Consider the following 26,966-nt stretch of genomic DNA (forward strand, 5'->3'; position numbering starts at 1 on the left):
ATATTAGTTTTGAACTGCAAGAAATGACACATCATCTGAGCCTTATTTTCAGCTTAACATATTTTCCTGTCACATAAGAAAGCAAGGACAAAAATGGACAGACACTTCAAGGGTACGCAGCTTATCACATTGCAAAAATTAATATCCTTGATGTGCTTTATCTCAGGTTAACATCTTTATATAGTCTAAAACAAAAGAACACATATGTAAAACAATTTAGTTTTGCTTGATGTCAGCTAGGAGTAGACTTGCCTTCTCTGTATTTCTGTGGCCTTCCTCAAGCAGACTGGCGCATCACACAGTCAGTAGGAAATACAAAGCTATGATAGTACATGGGATTCTCATTTTACTTCACACCTAAGTGAAAATGGTTTAATTTTGTCTCCCGTCGCCCCCTACTGCCAAGCACCAGCCCTTCTCTGCATGATGAAGGGCTCCAGCCTGCTGGGATCCAGGAATCAGCTCTGTCCTGCTCCTCCGCACCTGGGGCCCCAACACCCACTCCTGGTCACACATACTGATAAATACCTACTCGTTGTAATTAAGCCTGGGTTTTTTGATGTTCGGTATAATGCATTGTTTTAATACAAACAAAAAGGGAATTCTCTGGCATTTTCTTTTGAATTCAGCAGTGTGAAGCTTTAATATTCATAAAACTGAATAAGTTATCGCAAAGTTTCGTTTGTTCAAAGGCACAATGCTCTTCTCTCGTTCATGAGCTAAGATGCTCAGTTGTTCTACACGTGTTTCTAAAGTGAGAAGAAAAAAAAAAACCACCCAAAACAAAACGCAAGCACCTTGTTAACAGCGGTTTTGCAGGCAGAGAGAATACTGGCGTGTCCCACTGCCACCTACAGACGCGTTATTAAACAGTTTTAAAAATTAAGGCTTGCACTTGAAAAATTATATGAAACAAAGCCTGTACTTAAAATATTTGCATTCCAAGCTAGTTAGGTATTTATCCTTCTTCTAAAATTGAACACAAGTAGATAACTAAGGGGAAACTAAAAGCCAGCATCATGTAGATGGCCTGCTATACAATTCCAGGTAGAGGGAAGTTCATCCTAGTTCAGGTCTTCAAGAATCCAGCACAAAACTAAAACACATTTTACCACGAAGTCAGCATTTATGCACCAAAAAGAGCAAAGTGTTAACAGGCTTTCAAACCTCAGGGTGGGAAAAAAAAATTAAAGAAAAAGCCCAAGGATTTAACTGACATAATTTTTACCGTGCTTCCTGTAATTTAGCATTTCCCAGGCATTTAAACTGCAGGTGTTTGTCCTGATTCAGGAACTTGAAACATTTTATTGATTAAAAATTTAAAATAGGTTTCAAGATATCACCACTCAGATCATGGAGGTGAAGTGTCCTTTTTCCTCATAGTATACACGGAGACTTACAGAATTTAATTGAAAGCTAGAACAGGCTTCAAAACTTCCTTGGTTAAAGTCAATATCACTTCTCTCCCTCAAGAGAAAAGCGGGGTAGCCTTAGCCTCCCCTCCCAAAAGTTAGGCTGTAGAAACACCTCTGCTGGCTCCTTCCACTGCTCCATTTGGCAAGCAACCAGGGAGAGATCTCAACACAGAAGAGGGAGAGCAAAACTGCTTGAAATCTGGGATTACTTTTCAAAAAATAGAGGCCCCTAAGTTCCCAGCTTCATTGCTGATAGTGGTATTTTTAACAGTACTGCCCCTCTCATTTAACCAGCTTTTCTCCCCTGTGTAAGGTGTTCAGGCTGGCACATCAAGGCATCTGGTAGCTGTTTTGGTGCCTCTCACTCCATCAGTGTCATTCTCACTCCCAAGTGTCCCAGAGAGCCAAAGGCTTAGGCCCAACTCAATCACAGAATCACAGAATCACAAGGTTGGAAAGGACCCATTGGATCATCGAGTCCAACCATTCCTAACACTCCCTAAACCATGTCCCTAAGCACTTCATCCACCCGTTCCTTAAACACCTCCAGGGAAGGCGACTCGACCACCTCCCTGGGCAGCCTGTTCCAGTACCCAATGACTCTTACTGTGAAGAATTTTTTTCTGATATCCAACCTGAACCTCCCCTGACGGAGCTTCAGGCCATTCCCTCTAGTCCTGTCCCCTGTCACTTGGGAGAAGAGGCCAGCTCCCTCCTCTCCACAACCTCCTTTCAGGTAGTTGTAGAGAGTAATAAGGTCTCCCCTCAGCCTCCTCTTCTCCAGGCTAAACAACCCCAGCTCTCTCAGCCGCTCCTCATAAGACTTGTTCTCCAGCCCCCTCACCAGCTTTGTTGCTCTTCTCTGGACACGCTCCAGAGCCTCAACATCCTTCTTGTGGTGAGGGGTCCAGAACTGAACACAGTATTCAAGGTGCGGTCTCACCAGTGCTGAGTACAGAGGGAGAATAACCTCCCTGGACCTGCTGGTGACCCCATTTCTGATACAAGCCAAGATGCCGTTGGCCTTCTTGGCCACCTGGGCACACTGCTGGCTCATGTTCAAAGCCCTTGCTCCACACTGTAAACATTCTGGTAACATTCCAGAACCAAAGATTAGAGCAGTTTTGACAGGTTCCTAAGTTACCTCACCCTTTATGATTTTTCATTCCCCACTTCCTAATTATTCCCACTTCACAAGATGCTCTGGAAGACAGGACTAATATGACTGTCAGAGGTCTCTCCTGTCCTTCTGGGCATTACCAATTCTGTAACGGAGCCTGATTGGATCTTGTGCATTTATTTGAATCAATTTCGGTGCAAAGTCTGACACTTCAGCTTAGGTTCCTTGGGTACATACAACTAGCTGCTGGACTTTGCTCAGGAGCTGCAGAAGAGCACATACTGTGTGCACACAGTCATTCTTCACCAAAATCACCAGGATATGGAAATAGACTCCGTCAGAGGTGCCCCAGCTCCTGCAGCCACTTCTACATTGAAGATCAGGGTGGATGCTTGCATATAATGAAGATGAACAGCTCCTTCAGGACTCATCCTGCAGGAGCAGCATCTTGTCAGCTGTGGGCTGGCAATGAGCCAACCGCAACAGGTAAGTCCTCTTTGGCAACTGGGCAGTGAAGGAAGCAGGGTGAATAATAACGCAAGCAAAATGCATTTTCTCGACAAGAGAAAAGAACTGCTGTCTCGACAAAAGAAAATAATCTCGCTTTTTCCACCTGCAAATGAGTCTTTTATTAGAAAGAGGCACTGTTGTGTTAGTAAGAAGACTTATGACTTGTCTTTGTGGCGTTCCTGATCTAAATCTCATAATACACAACTATGAGCTGATAAAAGCTACTCATCTACTCTCAGACTGGTCACATGCTCAGGAACAGGTCAGACATGGTTAATGATGAGCCAGAGAAACAATTAAGACCTAACCTGAATTCCTACAGGGAAAATTATTTAAGAGTCAGCCCGTGTTTACTTTTACTAAGCCAAACAGTAGTTCCACTTCTAGTCAGTGGAAACTCTCCCTCCAGTTAAAGGGAACAAAAAAGGGGGGGCTCCTAGGAAAAAGAGTAATACTAGCTTATATAACAGGCCTCCTTTTCTCTACATGAGTTACAGGAGTAGTGAGATTTACAATGAAAATATTTACAGTTTTTAACAGGTAAGAGTATTTGAGAAACATGATCTGGCCAAATGTGCAATACATACTATTTTTTCTATAGATAAAAGCATATTTCACACATTGGGATCACACACTATTCTTGCTTAACAGCTGGCTTTTAGCTGGCTGGGAAAGAAGAAAGTCTCATCTCCTTTCTCCTCATCATTCCTTCTTTTCAGCTAGCTCTAAAAAGCTGTTCCATTACCACAATTAAATCCATGCTGATGTAACTGGTGGTTCTGCTCCTTGAACATGCAAGTGTTTAAAATCACACAGGAAGTTTCAGATTTAAAGTAAAGATACAAATAAAAAAAAATAAATACAATGAAGTCCAAAAGGCAAGCAACTTCTCGCCTTTAAGAACATACGAGCAAAGTTATTGTCAACTAAGAATTGGTAATCCCTGTACAGGCTATAATATCACAGTACTGTTGCAAGAAGAAAAGGTGAATAAAAACCCAATCCCTTGAATAAAATTCTACTGTTTGAAAGGCAAAGAACTAAGAGGAAAGAACTGAAAAGTGGACTGCAGGGCATTAACCTACTGTGGCAGGACTGAATTTTCCAAGCACCAAATTCATCCCTAGCAAGAGACAAGGGAAACTGAGAATGGTCTTACTTTGAAATGCTTGCCAGTAACTCTAGCTGCAGAAAAGAAGCTTTCCCAGGTTATCTACAATCAGCTGTCTTCCTATCGCAACTTCCATTCCATTTAACATTTGGAAAAACAGACTTTAAATCCTCCAGCGGCCATGGGCCATGACCAAGCTTGTTGCAGCTTTGCAGCTGGAGAGTGAGGTCAATCAACAAAAATCTACAGAGTTCCCACAACATACAATCTACAGAGAAGCCCACAACACAGAAGCACAAAACCGAGGGAAAAATGTTTAATGAGTGCTGCTTATTACCCCTTTGCAGCCTGGAACCTCACTTCTTACTTGGATCACGCAAGACTGCATTATAGCCGCACAGCAGCAGCTTCCTTCAGTGCTTACAGTCCAAGCCAGACCCACCGCATGGCCCCATTTAATAAAGCTGAAGTCTAATGCTTCCACAGGAAATATGGTACCTATTGGGTGTGCTTGAAAAAACACCAGCAGAAACAAGAGCAGCAAGCACTGAGGCATTGTACTGCAGAGGACAAGAACCAGACAAGAAGGCAGGATGGGTACAATGAAACCTGCCTGATAGAACAGCAAAGTTTGGGACCTGTCACAGAAGAGTGGAGCAAAGCACTGTTCCAACCAGCAGCTACAGCTGCTCCTGAATACTAACTGTAACAGTAAAGGTGTCCCCCTCATGCCACTGTCTTTTACGTAAAAAGGGACAGATAGGATTTTAGTCACTCCCTAAGGCTCACAGGAATAAAACTAACAATGTGGATTTAGAGCCATTGATTTTCCAGTCATCTTCTGAGCTCCTGAATGCAAGCAAAATGAATAGAACCAGCAAAGCATTCCTTTGTATGCCCCAAAAGCAGTGTCTGCTCCACATAAGGCCCAGGCTCAGCTATGGCTTCATATGGCAAATATGCAGCTTATACATACCAGCACAGTCACCATTCAGAAATGCTTTGTCAAAGCACTGCCACCAGTTGAGTAGCTATGAAGAAACTATGTTTTCACCTGAACAAGTGAGTCAACCAATAGCACATCCAGTTACAGATTAAGTTGTGTGGAATCTAATAAACTTCAGAGTCACTTCAAAGCAAGTTACTGGAACAGAAGAATTCTTTGTAAAAATGACACCAGTTCAAACTGCTTTTGCCTGCGGACAACAGACTTCCTCAATTTATTCAAATTCAATTCAATGTGTTTTCCTGCTGTACTCCAACTGAGGGTACTTGACTAAAGATGGACAGAAAACATTCCTGGATCAATCTTTTATAAAAGCTGTTACACATGGTAACCTAATGTAGTTGCATTAAATTCAGCAGATTTAAGTTTTCTGTCTGAGTGTAAATACCTCTTTAAAGTTACTAGTATAGTTAATACTCACTAAAATTTTAAATAAATCACAATGCCACAGTGCTGTGCATCTCAGTAACCCCGCTTTAAGCAAGAGTGACAGTTCATTAGAAGAATTAAATTGAGGACACCATCCACAAGATCCCAGCTAAAAAGCACCTGCACACCCAAGATGTCACCTAATTGGAATCAAATATCTAAAAATGTCAGTAACTTGGTTTTAAGTAATTTGCTTTATTCTGTCTTAACTCAATGTATGAGGCTGATAATCCTAAAACAGAATAAAACATTGGCACAGAGAAAAAGTAACTGAAGTATGTGTGGGAAGGAGAAAATAAAATGAGGATGGGGATGAAGATTGTCCTCAGAACTCTAAGGACTAAAGACTTGTTAAGCATGGAAGAATAGGGAAATACCAAGTCTTGAACTCTTTCCTGTTGGATTTTATTAAAGCTTCTAGCATTTCTAAATAGAATCATGCCCCCTAGGTGACCAGAAACATCAGCAACAATATCAAGAGTTTGGGATCTGCCTTAATTTTTTTTTCATTTTTTTGCTGCTATAATTATTTCATACTAGCATACTACCATTTACAATGGTTTTTCAAGGACACTAGAGTGGGATCCAAGTAACTCCTGTTCTTCTAATATGGGCACAGAGCACACTAAAGACACATTGTTTAAGTGCACAATAACTGATCATGTGATTAATTATTACAGCTCAGCCAAAGGGAAGTCAATTAAATCAAGTTATAATCACTTGGTATTAATATTCCAAAATGTACCTGGTAACTCCCTGAAACCCCAAAGTTTCTCTAAAGAATACCAGTAGCTTGACATTATGAAAACAATGCATGATTTTGCAGTAAATGCTAGCTACACAAACACCACAAACCCAACCCATTCAGATGATAAGAGCTTGTTTTTAAAGAGATCAGATCATGAACACAGGAAGCCAACTGAGGAGTTAACATGGAAGGAAAGATGTGCAACACATCACAGACTGGCTGACACAAGCATGTAGCTGTCACTTTGGGAGTCGCTCACAATCAACCAAAGACCTGGGTTTATTCAGAGCCCTCACTGGAATGCAGCCTCCAGAACAGTAGTACTACAGGAGATTTGATAGAGGGCTCTCCAGATAATCAGACTGCTATGCACTCTCCTCTTTTCCTGCCTGCAAGTAGGAAAATCCAATAGAATTGAAGTGGAATAGGTATATTAAGTATCCTAGAAAGGCTCCAAAGAGATAAGAAGGAGCATGAGGACCCTGACCACATCCCTTCCCCTCTCTGCTGCAAATGCAACTTGTTTTGCAGAAGTTATATTGTCTAGGTGAGTCCATTCATACCTGTTCCATCAGCAAAAGCAACAGTTGCAGATAAAACTGCACATTTTCACTGGCCACCTTGCTATTTGTAAATTGCACTGTGGTCTTACAATTCTTATTTAAATTGCTTCCAAAATAAGATGGCTTAATTTACAGAACTTTTTCGTCCCCTCCTTGCCCAGACTAGTTAACTAAGGTAATGCAAAACACTGTAGGACAAGGAAAAATTTTGCCTTTTCTGCACATACTAACTCAACTACTGCTCTGGTTTGTACATGGAAGACTCATTTGTTCACTATTCTGTTGCTACCATAAATAAATCCCTGACCTTCTAGTGCAGTCATCCACATAAGACACTGTTCCATACGTCATTTTCCATAGAACTGACATCTTGTTAACAAACAAGACAAAACACGGAAAAATATTAACAGAACTCCCTAAATTCATAAATAAACCTGTTAGGCATATTACAATACCTTATATATATATATACTGCTTTACATAAAGAAAAGCCTTTAGGAAAAGCATGCAAAGAATTCGTGTTTGAAGTTTTCAGAAATAGTTTATTTTTAAAGGAACTGCGGACTTCATGACTTCACCCCACTGCATTAAGACAGGCATTTAGAAAGACCCAAAATACATTAATTCCTATCTTTTTTATTGAAGTTATGATTTCGATACAGCAGATTCAAGCTCACTCCTCAGCCTTGAAAAAGCCCACAAAATGGAACGAGGAGGACCATAGCAGATCCTTAAATCCCGTAAACAACTAGCCTTTTCCATGTTTTACTGAAACTTCATCCTAATTCCAAGAAACCATCTTGCAGCAACAATAATAAAATATTTGTTCCAATTAGTATGTTCCCACAATGTTAAACTTTGGTTAATTGCCACTAACCGGAAATTTCTGACATTATCACCGTTAAAAGTCTCAACAAGCTCTACTTTAAGTCTATTTGCTTTAAAATCACATCTATAAAAAAACATACTTTAAACACAGGCAGAATAGAATTTTGTTTTTCATACAGACTCTGATTTCAATGCCTCAGTGATTTCATTTACTTTTCACTTGCCCATCTGCATCCTTCTTTAGCTAAAGAATGACCATGTGAGTCTGTTGGTGTTACAACACAGTGGCAGACAATTTTTCATGAATGTTTTAGCCACCTACTGGGCTTAAACCACAGCAAGGCAGCATATATCAGAACACCAATCTTCTTCAGAGTTTAATCTATGCTTATGGTTTTCTGCAGTTACATAAAGTGTAAGGGGAAGTCTTACGAAGGATGTAATTCAACACCCATTTTAACAACATTCAGTGAAAATACTGGTTTGTAGAAAACTTGAGGTGCAACAGACATTGGAGAAAGCCGCTGTCACAAGAGAGATATCTCATGACAGAGGGATCTCTGCTGTCTGAAGCTGACCTCCTGGGAATGTGCACTATATGAACTGATGTTTGTACTACTGTAACAAACAGAAAAGACAGTCAGCAGAAAGCAAGAGTTCTCATGAGCAGAAATCTTTCAAAGCCGGACAGAGTCCCTCTAGCCATATGTGGATTGTGGCTACTGAATTTCATTTTACTCTCACCATCTTGCAGTATGCAGACCATATGATTCTCCCGCTGGCCTGATTTTCAGAGTGCATGAACAAGTATCACTATCACTGATCTTGTTACCACCGAGACAGAGCAGATTATGCCATTCTTAACAATTTTGCAACTACCACTGCACAAAATCCTGCCACAACCTTAGTAAACTGGAGGAAGGGAAGGAATATACATGTCTCACTTTAGTTAGTGTAGGTTCTGTAACTGTTTGATTACAGTTTGCAAATCAGAAATTCTCTAAAACTTAAAGACTGGGTGTACTTTTATCAACACCAGGCTTTGTTCTGTGTTTCCAAGCAAAAGACAGCATTCTAAGCTGCTTCTAAATCAACAGCTACCAAAGGCCAACTTAAGGTGCCAGTTGAGACATGATAGATATGTATCTTGCCTGTGTTCTTGCTTTTCTTTGGGGATTGCACTGAGTGACATATTTGGGAGCTACAAAGAAAACATTAGGAGCAAGGCAAAACAACGGTATCAAGTCTCCCTCCTCAATGACCCACACATAGGGGAGACACTTTAGAAGAAGTAGGTGGGGGGAAGGAAAAAACACAGCTGGTTACTTTGTCTTGCACAGTTCCTGTCAGATACACAAGTCAAATCTTTCCAGCTGAGTAGAGGAGGCCCCTACTCATCAAATCATATCCTTTGCACTCTAACAACTGCAAAGTTGTCCCTGTAGATGAATGCAACTTTCATTCTGCTCCCCCCTTGGGAACATCTTTTTAAACAAAATAATTTCCCTATTTTTGCTACACTCAGAGAATTAATTCATTAAAATGCAGAAAACTGTCAGATTTCAAAGAATTGCTCCCCCTCATCTTCACAGTTTTAAGAAGTATAAAATGAACACATTTTAAAACTTTTAAATTGGGCTCATCGTTTGTTTTACTTATTCTGGTTCCATCTTTCCATTCATTCAAAGATCAGGTTTCCTCTTGTATTATTTGCTACATGCTCTTCAAGAGGAGGAAGAAGGAAAAAAAAGAACAAAAAAATCACAAGATGGACTCTTGATATGGTAAATGAACATCCCTAGTAGAAATACCGATTTGTAAGCAGGCAGGCTTTGTTTTGTCACAAAGATGTGTTTTTTGCTACTTCATCTTGTTTCTGTGCATCACACTTATTCCTGGTCTATCCAGTTGCTGTAAATGGGTGACCAACAGAAAATATTTCAAGGAAATATAGAAGGAAGACATTGAGATTTCTCTCAAACAGCTGCCATTAAACCTCCACATAAGACGGAGTGCAACCTATTGAACTGAGTGCTGGAACTACTGTTCCTTTGGTAAACACTGATTAAAACACCTTGATAACAGGTTCTCCATTGGCAAAGTCCTTACAGGTTGGAGCTCTATATCCTGCATCATTCCTTATATTCTGTTCTCCATATTCCTGTTCTGCATATTCAGAAAGTTAGTGATAAACCTCAACCACCTTTAAATTTATATTTCAGAAGTCCAATACAATATGTGTCATCTAGATTTCATTATCAGATACAAGATAGGCCTGGAATGAGAATTAGAGTTACTTTGGACCAGACTCCAGACAGACTTTAAAACTGATGATTAAAGTTCTGTTCTTCTAACACAGAAATTTACTAGCTGCCTAAGCCTAAGTGGTGCCAAAGCTCATTATACACTTCTCTGGTCTTATTATTTAAATCCAACTTTTCCCTAGCTGTTTGCATAGCTACTTCTCATCACAGTTAACACAGACCCGAAACCAAACCAGCAAGACACACCTTGCGGGCATTGCTGACCTCACCAAGGTTCAACACACAACACTGCAGTTCATTCAAGCACATGTGATTCAGGCTCCACAGGTTTTATACCACAACTCAAAGACAGTCACATGGATTCTTTAAAAATTATAGGAGTGGATCTGAGAGCCCGAGTTTCCCTCTTCTGCCTGAGGCCTACATTGGATGTCAAGAAGAGCTTTGAGCTTTGCAATTCCAGCTGCTCAGTGGAACAGTTTCAACAAAAGGCACCAAGAAGTCCAGTCCTTTAAATCTCAGAAAAGCTGCTGATAGGCAAAACATGAGTTTCAGGCTGAGAAAAGTAGACTCTATTCCCTATATGTTGCTAAGTGGTGTTATAATCAGTTATTACTGAAGAAATGCTGGAAATGCAAAACAGAGCACGGATTCTTGTTTAAACGACAGCTGAAAAGAATGCTCTGCGGTTTGGGATCCCAGACACATAGAGGTGCCTTCCTGGCTTAAATTCCCAAGAGAGCTCAAAGCACAGTCTGCTGTGTATGCTGCTTCCTAACTCGATTTCATCTTCAAGGTCCTAAAAATGACTCACAAACACCCTCTCCTCCAAAAAAAAAAAAAATCAAACAGCCCACTACAAATAGGATGTACTGCAGTAGTTCACCAACAGTTCAGACAAGGCAGAAGCAATTTACAACTTTTAACACATCGTCAACATAACAATCAACTGCACGAATGAATCAACAGATCAATAAAATCTGTTCATTAAAGTTAAAAGTGTGCTAAGCTAACCCAGCTGTTACCCGACACAAATATAGGTCCTCTCCGTGACCACAGAAGAACCCAAATCAGAAAGAATACTATCTTGCAACCTACTTCAATAATTAAGTGGTAGGATAAACCAGCAGAGATGAGCTTTGCTTGTCAATTGGTAGGTGGGCTACACAAACTAGGAAAGAAGGGAGATAAGGATCACAAGTATTAATAGGACAGCAGCAGTATGTGGATGCATTATGAAATATGCATCATTTAAAATATGTATTTCATCTTGTATATATGTATGGCATATTAAATATAGTTATTCAAGAACAAGATTGAATTTATTACTTGGAAGGTGTGTGTGTGTAATGATTCAACCTTGAAGAAATGTTACAACCAATGCTGCTTCCTATGAAACTCTGGCATATTATGAAATCTCAGTGGCACCGTGTTGTCTGATTCAGGAAGTTCTTTTGTATTTCTCTCACAAGTTAAAGGGCCAGCCGCTTGCCTGAAGAGCCTGCTTCTTCCAGCTTATCTGCATCTCATCTATGTCTCTGTAGTAGTAGTCACAGTTTGCTTGCGTGTTAGCAGAAATATGAATTAGTTTTGAAGGGCCTCCTGAAAGGGTTTGGTAACCTGAAACAAAACTCCCTTACTCTATTCATCTCAGTCTGAAAACCACGACTATCTACACAGCTCCAGGTTAATCAAGAAGACTTCAAACATGCTGACACATCACACAAATGCTAAGCATTCCTGGACAGAAGTGCAAAAACAAGTCAACTGCTTAGAAGGGAAAACATAGACTTAGGGTCAAGATTCCTGCTTCTCTCCCTCTCTAATCAAGATCATCAATTGCAGTTTAAGAGACACCTGCTCAGCATCTGACTAACTCTATAAGCTTGCAGGCTTCTCCCCTGGAAGTTCCCACAGCTCACACCTCCCAACAGAAAGCTGGACAGGTATTACATATCAGAACAGAATAGCTAGAAAAGTGCACATAAGCCTTTGAAGAGCTCAGTCCAGGAAACACATTCAGCATGCCTATAGGATCCAGATCCTCATAAAATCTACCAGAGGAGAATGTAAGAGGAACAGAGTTGTCACCCTTCAGTCAGATCTACAGAGCGCAAGAGAGGTGCACCTACCAGTCCTACAAAAGTGCTTGGCTGGAGTTTCTGAAGGCAAAGCTTCTCCTTCTGAAACCATGCAGCAGTGCGGCCAGGAGAGATTTGGACTTCAGTCTTGGAATGGTAGAAGCATCTGTCTATTGCATAGATTTTAGCCATCTAAATTTCAAAAAAGTAAAAGAGGGCAGGTCTGCAGGCAACTTCTGCAGCATGTCTCTTTCTACTGAAGCCTGGGCAGCTTGCTTTTAGTATGCCTTGTTTGTCACAAGTGGAGGGGAAATACAGCAGAAGCAAGAGGAGAAATGGAAGTGGCAGGATGAGACTATGGACTCACTGAGTCCAACACAAGATGGCTAATTATGTTCAGTGACTGTCTTCACCAGGCTCCATTTCCAACCATGGATTTCACTTTACATTTTCACCAAGACTTTGTTTTTACATCTTGGAGCCTCAGTATCTGTCACAGGTTAGCAGGTGTCTCAGGAAGACCAAGTTAGAAGCGATAAGACTGAATGAAATTACTGAGCAGATTTTAGGAAATAAAGCATAAGGGCTCCTACAGAGCCTGTCTGTTAATTTCACGTTGAGGAAATACAACCCTGATGTACAGAAACTTCCTATCAAGATTTAAAGAAATTTCTTTTGGAAGAAAATACAAAATTTAGCTGAAAAAATAGGCAAAACCCCAACCTGTGCCACTAATCTGTGCTACAAATACCAACTCGTAAAATTTGTCTTGCAAAACAAAGATAGAAGTTTTGATAAAACCTGACGTACTTAGCCAATTAGAATTCATTTGAAGTTTTAATAATAAAACACCCATTTCTGCATGCACACTATGTCCTGTACAACATTAAGAAAATGCATACCAAAACCTAGATGCTGTTCACTGCTAGCCTTCCTCTGATGAACAGTATAATTTGCATAATTTGTGATATCAAGTTGTATTTGCTTTATACACACACACACATTAAAAAATATAATGGAAAATGAAGGGAAAAGGAAAAGGACTGAAAACCTCAACAGCCTAACTTACCTCTAACTTGAACACCTCGGTTAAGTGGCTAAAAAAAATTCAGTGGTATGAATCTAAGCACAAGTATGTTAAAACTTGCACAATCTTATTTACATATCTAATATGTACTTCCAAGGGCAAGCTGCAAGGCCACAGCTTCATCCCTGTTAAACAATGCAAGCTCCAGCAAATATTTGATGCAATCATTGCTCAGCAAACAGCTCAATCTACCATCTTAAGGTGCCACATAACTGGCCAGGAAAAAAATTGGCTTATTAGTAGCAGACATCTTGCTAATTATTGGTGAATACAAAGTGATACTATCCTTCCCCAGCACAGATACACTTAACCGTACATATGAAGGACTGGATCTGCTGCGTAGGGTGCCACAGGCCTATTAAATGATCAGGCAAAGTCCAAGAGTGAATTCCCTAAATGAATCAGAGAAAATAACCTCAAACAGGGGACACCATCATTATTAAAGTTTTATATTTTATATAAAACATGCATAAATGCAACTTACAGCATTGTGTGATCTTCTGGATGTTGGAAGTTATGCGTTGAGCCAGTTGATTAGGATCCCCAAAACCCGCACTGTATGACATGGCTGAGTAGATTCACTGTCAAGATCATCCACGCTGGGAATAAGTTGGACTGCAGCCACCTATTAAAGACACCTAACCCCCGCCCCAGAAAATAGAGTTACGTCTTGGTCATTGGTTTACAAAGATCTTCATCACCTTAAAGAAGAATACAGAGGAAAAGATTAAAGAAAACTCTATATACTAATGTTTATCCTATACTAAACACAGTACTTCAAAGAGAATTTAAGGAAATGCTTTCTTAAAAGGTATTTCATAAGAATATGATATTGTAGAAAATTAAAAAAGGAACAACTCCTAACTATTGACATTCTTAGTAATACACATGGCTTAAGATGTGCAATCACTCTACATCACAGCAGCTACATCACAGAAACTACATTCTTTGTCAAACTTGTTACACATTTTCCCTACTATAAGAAGTACGCATTTTTATTTGTTGCCATTCCAGAGAAAAGCTGTATGCCTTATCTCTTAATGCCAAATCCTCTGATGAATTATGTTCCAAACCAATTATGTAGTTATTTCCATACTATGTTACTCATCCCACCAATACAACCTGGCATATATAAATGACTGGAAAAAAAACCAAACCAACAAACCAGCAGATATCACATAAGATCAGAATGAAGGAAACACTCCGTTCCCTCTAAACATCAGCCATTTGTATCGACTTCAGTCTCAGTTGTAATTCAGTTTCATCCAAATTCTATGAACTGCCACTTTATCCTATTTCAGCTGCTGTGCTTCTCAGCAACTTAGGTATACAAATGCATTTTTAGGGGTGGTTTTTTTCCACCCAGACCTATAGTATCTTATCTAAAAAGCTCAACATCTGACAACACAAATACTCACAAACACACTCGCACACATACAATCATGCAACATGTAACTACTAGACATATCTTTGCCTGCTTTCCATCCAAATTTCAGTGTAAGTTCAAAGAGGTGTCTAAATCTAAATTAAGAAGACTTAGCTTAGGATACACATGCAAATCAAAACTGGCAATTTATCTGTTCTGCAATAAGAATGCAGACTAATTAAGCATATAACCATCCAACAATCTCATAATTTCATCCAGACTATGCTTAGTCTTAACCTTATCCTTTTCACTGTCCTGCACACCACCTTTGTGGGTTCAATATTTTGACCTTACCAGTTCACCGCACTTCCACTGTTCAACCCAAACCACGTGCCTTCCAAGCAATGTCCTCTTTTCCTAGCCTGTCAGCTTCTGGTTAACAGATACTGCTAAAATTCAGTATCAGAGAGAGAAAGAAGGCACATTTAAATGTTTAAACAGAAAAGGAGGAAATGAAAGGGCTAACTGATTTGTCATGCATGATACCAGCTGTGCTACAGTCTGCAAACTCAAGTCTTTAAGAACTTTTTTTTAAGAAAAGAACAATTAATCTTTGCTGCCATTTTTTTTTCACTTTCAGAAATACTTGTGTTAATACAGTGCAGCAACACCCTAGTTGTTTTAAAACAAAACTGGTTTCATATGATATGAAATGATCTCTAGTGGAGCTGTCAAGACATTGTACAGGTCAGACATATCCCATCAGAACTTCACCAAAGATATAACTACAGAGATCAGGCTCATCCCTGCTGCCCTGCAGGTTATATTACCTAATGCTGGATGAACACGCTGCAGCTGCCATAAAGACAAGCCCTGCATAACTCTGAAACAGTTGCTCCACCAGGGTCCCAAACCCTGCTTGGAGTCTTCAGGCCCTGAAGCATCCCCAAGTAATGAAAAAACTGATTGTAGATGAGGTGACAGGGAGCGTATTTGCACTCTCCTATGTACTTGCTGCACAACTGCTAGCTCTTTGCAATGTTGTTTCTTCCTTTGTCTGTACCACATGCAGATTCGAGTTATTTTGGGTCACAGACTAAAGTCTGAAGTCAGTCAGCCAGCCTAAACCCCAATTACCTGGTTCAAGGCTGGCATAACAATCCTTGATCTTTTTAGAAACTTTAGTCAATATTACATTGCATTTGTATTGTAAGACCAAACCCATACAAACGTCATAAATAATAGTTCTATGCCTTGGAGTATTGACTAAGTAAGGAAATTCTACCATTTTAGCGGAAAATACAATCATAGGCATAAAATCCAAAGAAACTACCTAAAGAAGTTAGTTTAAAAAAAGATTTCTCAGAACCGTTGAAATTGCTTGTTTCTTTTAAAAATTATGACTATTTCTAAACACATTAGCAACACGCTAACTACAATTTTGGCACTGGCTAAAAATAGGTTTTAGTTAAATATTATATTTAATGTTAAAAGTTAAACACTAAAATGCAGCTGCTTGGAGGAAAAGACAGCAACAGACCAAACTACCTTGTGTAGAAAGGCTACAGAACTAACCAAAACAGTCTTTCATGGGTTTTTTTTTCCCCTTTCATATTGTATTCACCAGACAGCCACCTGTAACGCTGTTCTCTGTAACAGCATTACAATTGAGATATACACAGAATATTTCATCTGAGTTTCGACAAAAGCAATGATTGACTTTTTTTTTGTCTCAAAAATTGTTTCAACTGTCTTTAAACTTGTAAAACTGCTCTATACCGACAAATGAACAGACTGTACACTAAATAAGACTTTGAGCTCTTAAAATTTCTAGCTACATAGTTGGGCAGCCAAACACAACACATAACGAGAGGATGTTCAGATGATAGACTTCAAAGCCCACAAGATATAGTTTAGTTTTCTGTCTCCACATGTAGATCTCGCTAATTGTTGATATAGTTCTTTGTATCAACACACACATTTCAATTGAAATTTACACTAAATTTGTAGGATAGCAGTGTAAATTCACAGCTCTTTTACTTGATACAAATTCTTCCACCAGCATTTCTATTCTGGAGCATGTAGATTATACAGGTTGGTGACAGGGTAAGATACTGGTCTGGGGAACAGACAAAAAGAGAGGAATGAGGTCAGCCATCAGCTCTCATCACTTCCCTATCTTCACCAAAAACACCTCGAGACAAGAAAATACAAACTGAACAGCCTAAAGAGAAAGAAAATTTTGTATTTGTTTACTATTATTTTTTAAAAGGGAAGTCTGAACTTCCTCATTTTAGTTTTCACAGCAACATGGGTGTTTGAACCAAACGAACATCCTACTTCTACTAACACACTCTTTGCTTATTAGCGCTGAAACTCCTCAGAAAACACAGATAGCTGAGCCTTTGTGAAGTCAAAAGGAGTTTTGCTGATGGCTTTGAGACAAGGTCAGGGTTTCAACCACCAGGAAGCAAAACAGAAGCACGGACCAAGCATTTCCTGCCATACTAAGTAGACAGGAGCATTCATCAAGACTCTGAATATTTTCATAGAAATCACCCCTTTTCACTTCCACAGCATTTAACCACTCTGTCACAACATATTTTGGTATTACTGACTGCATAACGTTTAAAATGGGAAAGTTAATATCAGCTGCAGCTGAAGGAGGTACACTTTGCATTCAAACTGGAACAGAGCTGCATCTGTGGTAGTCTTCAGTTCCTCTAAAATTTTCAGTCAGGTGTAAGTTTCTGATTGTACCTTTTATCTTCCGCTCAACTTCTCTGTCCTTGAATGTGACTATACCTAGTGGCAACTCATCTTGTCAAGCTACTGAATGAAGTCCAAAGAACTAAGTCTACTGGCAGAAATGACATTAAGAACATTTCATCAACACTCACTGAAGCAAGACCTCTTCGTACATACATGAAGCTTAAAGAATTTAAAAGTTCTATATATATATTTTTCTTAATTTCTGCATTAACTGATTCCCGCATCGTACTGTCACTCTGTACCCAAGCGAAAAATGAACCTTATTATCAACTCGGTTTCTAGCAAAGTGGTTGTCAAGCATGGAAGAAATTCACTTTTCTATTGGTTATTTTCAGTCAGATGACTGGTGGACACAGAGGCAAGAAAACAGGGACTCCACAACCGAGCAACTTGTTAGTGGCATTCTTTAAAGTTCAATCAGGACAAAACAATGTAGCATGAAAAACACAGTACTTGTTAGATCTCAGCAGCACTCACCTAACTATCTTGCAGGTTCCAGTCAGCTGCAGTTAATAAGCATCTAACCTATTTTGTATTTTCATATTTGGATATTCTACGAGTCTTCCTTCTCTTATAAAGCCCATATAACATTATGATAAGAACCCCTTAAGCAATAATTTTACTGTTTAAACAATTTTTTAGCATCAGCACCTAGATCCTACATCTGAATTAGGATTTTATGCCTTTAACTATGCAGAGACAAGTCATGGGGCTTTACTGTATGTGATTTTTTTTTTTCTAAATAAAGGTCACAGAAACAAAGCTCCTCCTAAACAACTCCTAAATGTGACTTCCTTAGTAAAATACTGCCAAAACAAAGTGCAAAATCTTTCAAGCAGGTTGAAAACACAAGCAGAAATTGAGGAACTGCTGAAATACTTTGGAAAAAAAATAACTGCACCCAGTTACAATGTTAGCTACAGAACATTCGTATCATGGTAACAGCCACAATTAGTAAGGTTTCTGCAATATAACATTGCTTAATCTATTTCACTGCAATAAGTTTTACCACCCAGATACTGAGATGAGACAAGGTGCACCTATGGAGTGACTCTGGCACCTGCCTAAGGCAGCCCAAAACACATCAGCATCTTCAGACAGTGTCTGCTGCCGACTCTAGCAGTAGCTTTGCAGCAGGTAAAGTGAATCTTAAAAAAACCCCAAACCTCTCAGAATAAAGGGCAGACTGTACGCTGCTAGATAAGTGCTCCCTACTACAGCACCTAAGGGATTCTTATAACAGACTCATAGCAACTAACTTAGTAATATACAGGTAAGCATTAAATCTGTCACCTTTTTATCTAGAGGGATGAGGAAGGTTACGTTTTTTTCTGGACTTATCTATTTTTTCCCCTTGGGCTAAAATATTTAGAGACAGAGATGATATTTTCCACTGTGCTTTCACAGGTCCTAATGTGCTGGATTCCTGGTCCACAAAGGCAGGCTGGGGGCTTCCATAGTACAAACCCAACTATGTAACATAATAAACATGCAAACAAAATAGCAGTAAAATTAATTCCTTCCTGCCTTCTTAAAAGAAGAAAGTTTCAAGGTTTTCTTTCATTATCTAGTTTCAGGTAGAAATCAAACTTAGATCCATACAGGGTAGGGAAAACCAAACAAATTTATTTAAAACTTCCTTTGCTCTAAAATAGCAATACTAACATAAAAGATGTCAAAAGGTAATTTTCTATTCCACTCTACCCAATTCCCTCAAACATTCCACATTAGTCATGCTAATATATACCAAAACTAAACTTACATCGTGCAATGGCTAGAAGTATATTTTTCTAGAAAGAAAAAAATAAATTATTAGATTGTGCCACTGGTCAGCATTTTAGTCATTTTCCCTGGAAAAGATTCTGTCCTACAAAGATGTAATTTAAAGCCCAGTGTGGAAAATATAAATTACAGAAATGTGAAACACTGTCAGGCCTATTGCATCACCAACACTCAGCATATATGACTAAAACTAGAATATGCTTATCATTGTCCGAGTCATCCACGCTGATATTCATAAAGAACTAGGTGAAGGAAACGTATAGCTTTCACAAGCCTAGCAGAACAAATTAGTTATCGGGAAAATGCCTTAAGTAAGGGAATTATGTTTCCTAGGAGCGCCTGACAATGAAGCAGGAATAGGAAAATGAACACTGGCTACTGGAACTACTTGGGAGGGGAGGGAATGAGAGCCCAGATGAAAAGGTACATGACATGACTGTTCCAAAGTAGCAAGTTTCTCATGCAGATGGCAGATAAATGCCTCATGGAAAACCAAAGATGGACTAGGACCACAAGACATCTACTGTGCTACACATTCTCACACAAATCTCCCTAACAGCAGCTTGTTCATTTTCAACCAAATGCTCAGATCAAGTACACCAAGGGAGAAGTTATCCTTGCACAAAATCTGACTGTGCTGGACACTGAGTTTCTCTGAGGCCTACCAGGATGCTAGTGGCTACACATAGCCCATGGTCCCTTCTCTTCCTCTCACGCTCCCCCCTAAACAGTTTCACTTTGATGTAAGCCAGCAAGAAAAAGGTTACTTGTAATATCCTGATATAAGACTACAAGACATGTCTTCATGACGGGAAAAAAAATCCATTTCATAACGCCACCAGCTAGCATCACTCCCTTCTAATTTTGACAGATTCCAACTTTGTCTTCCTCCTCTTTTCTTTCTTTTCTATTAACAGTAGTTGTACAAAACCCCAAGCTCCAAGCAGCCGGGCTTGCACTGCTGGCAAAGCACATGGCTGGACAATGACCAGTCAGGAGTGCTCCACTCATACTGTTGGCACGGCTCCCTGCTTTTGCACACCTTGTTCACCAGTGGAGTGGGTCACAACACATAAGCACATCACTTCTGTCAACAAGTGCCCCAGGATTTTATCCCTGTGCTTCAATTAAGATGCAGCACCTTGCATTCCATGCAGAGTAGAGCGAGATCTTCCATCTTATCAGGAGTATTGTGTCCAGTTCTGGAATCCTCAGCATAAGAAGGATATGGAACTGTTGGAAAGGGCCTAGAGGAGGGCTACAAAGATGATCAGAGAGCTGGAGCACGTCCCATACGAGGACAGGCTGAGAGAGTCGGGGTTGTTCAGCCTTGAGAAGAGAAGGCTCAGAGGAGACCTTATAGTAACCTTCCAGTACCTGAAAGGGGCTACAGGGAAGCTGGAGAGGAGCTAATCATAAAGGCTTGCAGTCACAGGATGAGGGGGAATGAGTATGAACTGGAGAGGGACAGATTTAGACTTGATATAAGGAAGAATTTCTTCACCATGAGGGCGGTGAGGCACTGGCACAGGTTGCCCAGGGAAGCTGTGGCTGCCCCATCCCTGGAGGTGTTCAAGGCCAGGTTGGATGAGGCCGTGGGCAGCCTGATCCAGTGGGATGGCTCTGCCCATGGCAGGGGGGTTGGAGCTAGGTGATATTTAAGGTGCCTTCCAACCCAAAATATTCTATGAAAACCTCCTACAGTTCCAAGCAGCGCCCATTCCCCATGCTGCGACGGGTTTGTCCACCAGGAAAGCAGCGATAATGCCCAGCCAGGAGCCGGAACGTGCCAGGCCCGGGCTTGCTATGTACACAGGTGATTTTTTTATAACAACCTCTTTTGCTCCTGTTGATGTCGTTCTGCTCTTCTCGGACCTGGAGAAGCAGCCGAGAGTCTCAGCCCGGGCGAAGGCGACCACTCTACCCCTACGAGCTGACAATGCCCCCGCTGCTGCAAACCCTCTCCTGCAGAGCCCGAGCGGCTCCTTGGAGCGCCGAAGCCGCGGTGCCAGGGGGAGATGTCTCGGGAAGGGGTGCGGGGGAAAGCGCCGGTGGTGACACAGCCGATGGCATCCACACCCGTGCCCCACCGCAGCACCAGGGGCGGCCCCGACCCCGACGACCCCCCCCCCCCCCCCCCCCCCCGCCCCAGCATACCCTTTTCCTCCTCCCCCGGCTTGCCCCGGCGCCCCGCGGGGTCCCACCGCCCTTACCCGGCCCCGGCAGCGCCGCTCCCCGGGCGTGGCAGCGGGTCCCGCCCCGCGGTGACGGCAGGGAGGCGGGATAGCGCCCGGGGGGCGGATCCTGACGGTCTCTGACGTCTGCCCACGGTTTCTAGCCTTTCCCCACGAGCCAGCAGGGTGCCCGGGAAGGCCAATGGCATCTTGGCTTGTATCAGAAACGGCGCGGCCAGCGGGATCAGGGGGGTGATTCTGCCCCTGTACTCGGCACTGGTGAGACCGCACCTCGAATCCTGTGCTCAGTTCTGGGCCCCTCGCTACAGGAAAGATGTTGAGGTCCTGGAATGTGTCCAGAGAATCATAGAATCGTAGAATGGTTTGGGTTGGAAGGGACCTTAAAGATCATCCAGTTCCAACCCCTCTGCCATGGGCAGAGACACCTCCCACTAGATCAGGCTGCCCAAGGCCCCATCCAACCTGGCCTTGAACACCTCCAGGGATGGAGCATCCACAGGTTCCCTGAGCAACCTGCACCAGTGTCTCACCACCCTCATGATGAAGAAATTCTTCCTTATATCAAGTCTAAATCTGCCCCTCTCCAGTTTATACCCATTGCCCCCAGTCCTATCACTACAAGCTTTTGTAAACATTCCTTCCCCAGCTTTCCTGTAGCTCCTTCAGGTACTGGAAAGTCAGTATAAGATCCCCCCGGAGCCTTCTGCAGGCTGAACAAGCTGAACTCTCTCAGCCTGCCCTCATATGGAAGGTGCTCCAGCTCTCTGATTATCTTTACAGCCCTCCTCTCTAAGAAGACTGATGAAGCTGGTGAAGGAGCTGGAGAACAAGTCTTACGAGGAGCAGCTGAGGGAACTGGTGTTGTTTAGCCTTGGAGAACAGGAAGGGAGACCTTATCACAGTCTACAACTACATGAAAGGAAGTTGTTGAGACGTGGGTGTTGGTCTCTTCTCCCAAGTGACAGGTGACAGGACAAGAGTGAACAGCCTCCAGTTGCACCAGGAGAGGTTCAGATTGGACATTAGGGAGAAATTTTCACTGAAAGGGTCTTCAGACAGGAAGGGACAGTTGAGCCTCAAGGCTGCCTGCATAGCGACACAGGTTACACAGGTGTTTTTTGGTGTGTCACAAAGCATGCTGAAGAGAGACAACATAGCCTCTGCGACTTGCATGCCTACATATAGTTAATTAACGCTTGGAAGTGTCCTTTTCTCCCTTTCATAAATTAAAGTTACTAAGGAAGAAACATTCTGATATAGCACGTTTGCTGCAGGAACACTTTTCACTGAAAGGGTCATGAGACAATAGAACAGACTGCCCAGGGAGGTGATGGAGTCACCATCCCTGAAGGTGTTTAAAAGATGGGTAAATTAGGTACTTCAGGATATGGTTTAGTGGCAGATAGACATGATTGGACTTGATGATCTCAGAGCTCTTTTCCAGCCTGGTGATGATTTGATGATTCTTTGATTCTATGATTCCTGACAGCCCCTGGCGGCTGTGGGGCGGTGGGTCCCTGCTGACAGGACCTCAGTGCTCAAAATGGGAACGGGCCAGCCTGGGTCCTCGCCAGCCGTTCCTGGAGCCACAGGGAAGAGGCAGGATAGTGTAGTTTAAGGAAAAGATGCTGTTGTATCAGGATTTAAAGGAAAAATGGGAGTAAGGAAACATTGTTATAGCAAAAAATACAATGTTACTATGTTAATATCCTGCTCTGAAGCACTGCCTTCAGTTTTGGGTACTTTGTCTCTAAACTGGAAGGGACATAGAAGAATCAGAATCACGGAGTGCTTTGGGTTGGACCTAAAAGATAATCCAGTTCCACCCTCCTGCCATAGGCAAGGACACCTTTCACTTCATCACGTTGTTCAAAGCCTCATCCAGCCAGGCCTTGAACACCTCCAGGGGTGGGGCATCCACGTCTTCTCTGAACAACGTGTTCCAGTGCCTTATCACCCTCAACAGTGAAAAATTTCTTCCTAATATCTAATCTAAATCTACCCTCCTTCATCTTAACAAAAAAAAATAATAAGCGAGTGTGAAATTAGAGGTGTATTTAAAAGTGCCTTTAAATAAACAGATTTACAATATTTAGCTGAGACAGGGGGCAAGTGATAACAGGAACAAGGGAAGAGGAAGAATCATTCTCACGGCTGATGACACTGGGTTCTGTGTGTGGAAGAGCAGGCCACGTGTGGCTATGAGGGCAGCAGCCAGTGGCCACCACACCAGGGAGCAATGGGAGCAGAGACGTGGGGAAAGCCGGTCTCCTCCTGACCCAGCTACCGGAGAGGAAGGGGCAGGTGAACATCGAGGCTGCTTGCATCGCTTCTGCATCCTCCCCTGTTCTTCAAAGGGAGAGTTATAGGACCAGATTCCCCCAGAGACCAGGGGTTGGGCTGCTTCATCTGCAGGATACTCCTGTGTGCATTAAATACAACAGAGCATGCAGCACCTGATTGCTGGGAATCCTGCCTCCTCCGCAAAGTCCAGCTCTGGCTAAGGAAGAGCTGCAGAAGTTGGGAAGTGCAAGTTTATTTCTGCTGTGTCATAGAGGTCGGTCATGGCTAAGATTTAAAAGTAACTAGAGCGGTGGCTGCCTTAATAACATCCCAATCAACTAATAATGATAGTCCAATAAGCTCCTAACACACAAAACAGTTAAAGGCCTGAAATACACAGGCTACCCTTTACACAGGTGTTTTTTGTTGTGTCACAAAACATGCTGAAAATTTGCTAGCAAATAAGAATGTTTTCAATGGTGTGAAATCCATGGACCAGAGTTGTAAATGAGCTGTCTCTAAGTGTTATTGTCAGAGATGCTGAAGAAGGGTTCTTCTACACAATTCTGTTAATTTAATCAGCTCATTTCTAGAGTTCCCATACCAGCATTACTTAGGGTTTGAGTTTGTAATCTCATATTCACCTACTACGGACCTTTCCTGTTGCTTTTGGAGAGTAATCGGATTTCAATTGATTAAACAAATTCAGGAAAGCTACTGGAGAGGAAAGGAGACTATATTGAGACCACACTGTTAGTCAGTGCAGTGTACCGTGGAGGATGCTCTGAATATTCACTAATCAAAGACCAGAGCATATACCATTTATATTCTTGTTATGTAACTAGAACTGAGCTAAAATGGATGTCACTTCAAACACATGCTCTTTGAGGAGCCATACTCAGTATGGCATCTGATGTTTGAAAGAACTGGAAGTTGAACCCAAACCAGCATAGTGTGATTTTGAAAGGGCACGCCTTTCTCCCTGCCCAGTATCCAAATCTGCCCCACCTTTCTGACTCTCTGTTTCTGCCTCCCAGCTCCTGCTCCTGCCCTGGCACCAAACCAGCAGGCACGTGGGCCCATCAGAGTGGGTGGCACAAGCATCGGGGCCACCTGTGACACAGGAACAAGGCAGTCATTCCTGTGCAGCTTCCCATGCTTGCATCATACATAATAAGATGAGGGCAAAGCAGCCCAACCCTGGCCTCTTATTCCTGACACTTCCTTTTTCCAAGGTATGATTGATGTGTCATTTACTTTATGGGCAAATTGCATCCTCTTCTATTGAATTTCACTTGCATGCTTCTGAATTTAGATAGGAAAAGCAATGCTGCCTGTATTTGGTACCAATAACAAATGGCCTGGCAGAGCTCGCCAGGTGGTTGTTACTGATGTATTCCACTAGCTGGCAGAATTCCTGCTACTATCGTCTTCATCTCCATTTGTTAATTTAATTAAAATATCCTCTCCAGAACCTGAAGTGAGATTAGGTTCCTAGTATGCTCAATGCTGTACAAAATTATGATGGAAGACTGTTTCAAACATGAACAAGCTTGTGGGTTACTTATATTGCAGAATGGTCTGTAAAACCCATTTGTTTAAAAAACCTGTGTCGATCATTTGTGTGTTATCTAGGTTGATGCTTGCTCTCCAGCAGCAGTAACTAAGATGATGCCATACATTTTAAATAAACAGAGGACAATTCTCTTCCTAACAATGATGTTTACTAAAAAAAAAAATAATAAAATAAAGAAATTTACTAGCAATCTGTAGCAATCTGTTTTCAAATCACTCTTTGCCTTTCATTTTATTTTTCAAATACTGTAGTATAATTTAATCTGCACTAGTGAAATAAGGTGACATTATCATTTCAAAGATCAGTCTTCCTTTAAGAAGAACCTGCAAATACACAATCTTTTTAACTTCAGCCACATAATTTTAAAATGATGAAGACTTATAAGGGGCATAAAAGTAAATGATAATATTTTGTTCAGATAAAGAAATAAAAATCTACAGAAGGAAATATACTAAAAAGAATAAAATTTATGGACTTGGAGGGCATCAGCTAGCTCTGACAGGATCCAATAGACTGTCATTTTGAAACAAAAATCATTGTAGAGCAATCAGTCTTCATAATTTTACAGGTCCTCCTCCTCCTAATTATTCAATTCATAATTATCTCCTTTGCTTTTTTAATCCATAGAGAAAAAAACCAACAATATGATCCTGATGGAATTTGGCTATGTAAGCCAAACCTTGCCTCTCCAATGCAAGGAGACAGTGGGGGAGTTACAAAGATGAGGAAAACATCACTTAATGATATTTGCAAAAATGCTGTGTTAGGAAATCAGGAAAGCAATCATGGCTACTCCCAGAATTTTAGCTGCTTTTTCTTCTCACCTGTTTACTCTGCTACTGTCACCATATGTATCAGTAGTCTGGGTCCTGCTTTTTCCTCCCTCCATCATTCCAGCCTGCTGTTCAGCCAAAAAGGAAATCTAGCAACAATCACCCATGTTATGTCATAGTCCTTATACTGCGGCATAGACAGTGGTAATCCATCGAGGAAATCAGGCTTACCTGCTTCCACAGAAGTAAAAAAACTATAAAACCAGATTATGCAGTGAGACTCAAAAAATAAATGGCTAATTGAATACATTCATGGCAGATACCCTCTGTAATCTGTCGAGGACTGGTAGAAAACATCTAAAAAATCAACTAGAAACTCAATGGAAATTCCCTATCGCTATCGTTTTGGCTGTGGTTGCTTTCACAGCAAAAGATGTCAAAGAAAGATATTAAGATGCCCCTAGAACATGACTCAGTTTAAGACTTGAAGATTTCTACGTAGCTAAATGCCTAAACTTCTCCTATATGCCTTGCTTAAGATCAATACCCCACAGATGGATATCTAGTGCCATTTTAAGTGCCCGGAAATGTCTCACTTGGTTCTCAGCTGCTGCTTCATTGGTGCTGGATGTTAGACCCATGTAGGCATCTCAGATTCCTCAAGGCGTAAGGCTTCATAAATGTCTCAGTTTAAAAATACCGACTTTTTATGGTCACTCTCTATTTAAGACATCCCGGAAAATAGCACGTAAGCCCTCTTTCTCTTCTCCTTCCTCCAGATACGTGCTTTAGCTTTTAGTATTTTGAAATCTGATGTTTTTTCTGACTGGGGTCCTAAGATAATGGATGAAACCAAACAGGGGTTGAGACAAACTGGTGGCAGAACAGATTAGAACATCCCAAAGAGGTAGTTCATTTGTGCTAGTAGAAAAAACTGTTCTTGCCATTCAAAAAAAATAAGACAAAAAAAAAAGAAAAAAGAGAAAAAGGAGAGAAAGAGAAAAAAGAGAGAAAAGAGAGAAAAGGGTTTTAATATTTGGCTTATTTCTTGCACTTA

At 41.2% G+C, this 26,966-nt stretch overlaps 1 protein-coding gene across 2 annotated transcripts in view; it reads right to left on the minus strand.

Moving 5' to 3' along the window:
- The window catches only part of STX7 (syntaxin 7), a 33,836-nt gene extending 12,417 nt beyond the window's left edge, over nt 1-21,419 (minus strand). The window contains exons 1-2 of one of the 2 annotated variants that reach the window (XM_054063366.1): nt 21,296-21,419; nt 13,647-13,800 (exon numbers count right to left, since the gene is read on the minus strand). In XM_054063366.1, the coding sequence (XP_053919341.1) occupies nt 13,647-13,728 (82 nt within the window). In that variant the 5' untranslated portion in view covers nt 13,729-13,800; nt 21,296-21,419. Of the gene's footprint in view, nt 1-13,646; nt 13,801-14,882; nt 14,902-21,295 lie in introns of those variants that run through there. The other variant, XM_009559698.2, reaches the window with a different exon arrangement.
- Nucleotides 21,420-26,966: the final 5,547 nt, after the last annotated feature.

The sequence above is a fragment of the Cuculus canorus genome, chromosome 3 (assembly GCF_017976375.1).
Source record: "Cuculus canorus isolate bCucCan1 chromosome 3, bCucCan1.pri, whole genome shotgun sequence".
NCBI classification, from domain to species: Eukaryota; Metazoa; Chordata; class Aves; order Cuculiformes; family Cuculidae; genus Cuculus; species Cuculus canorus.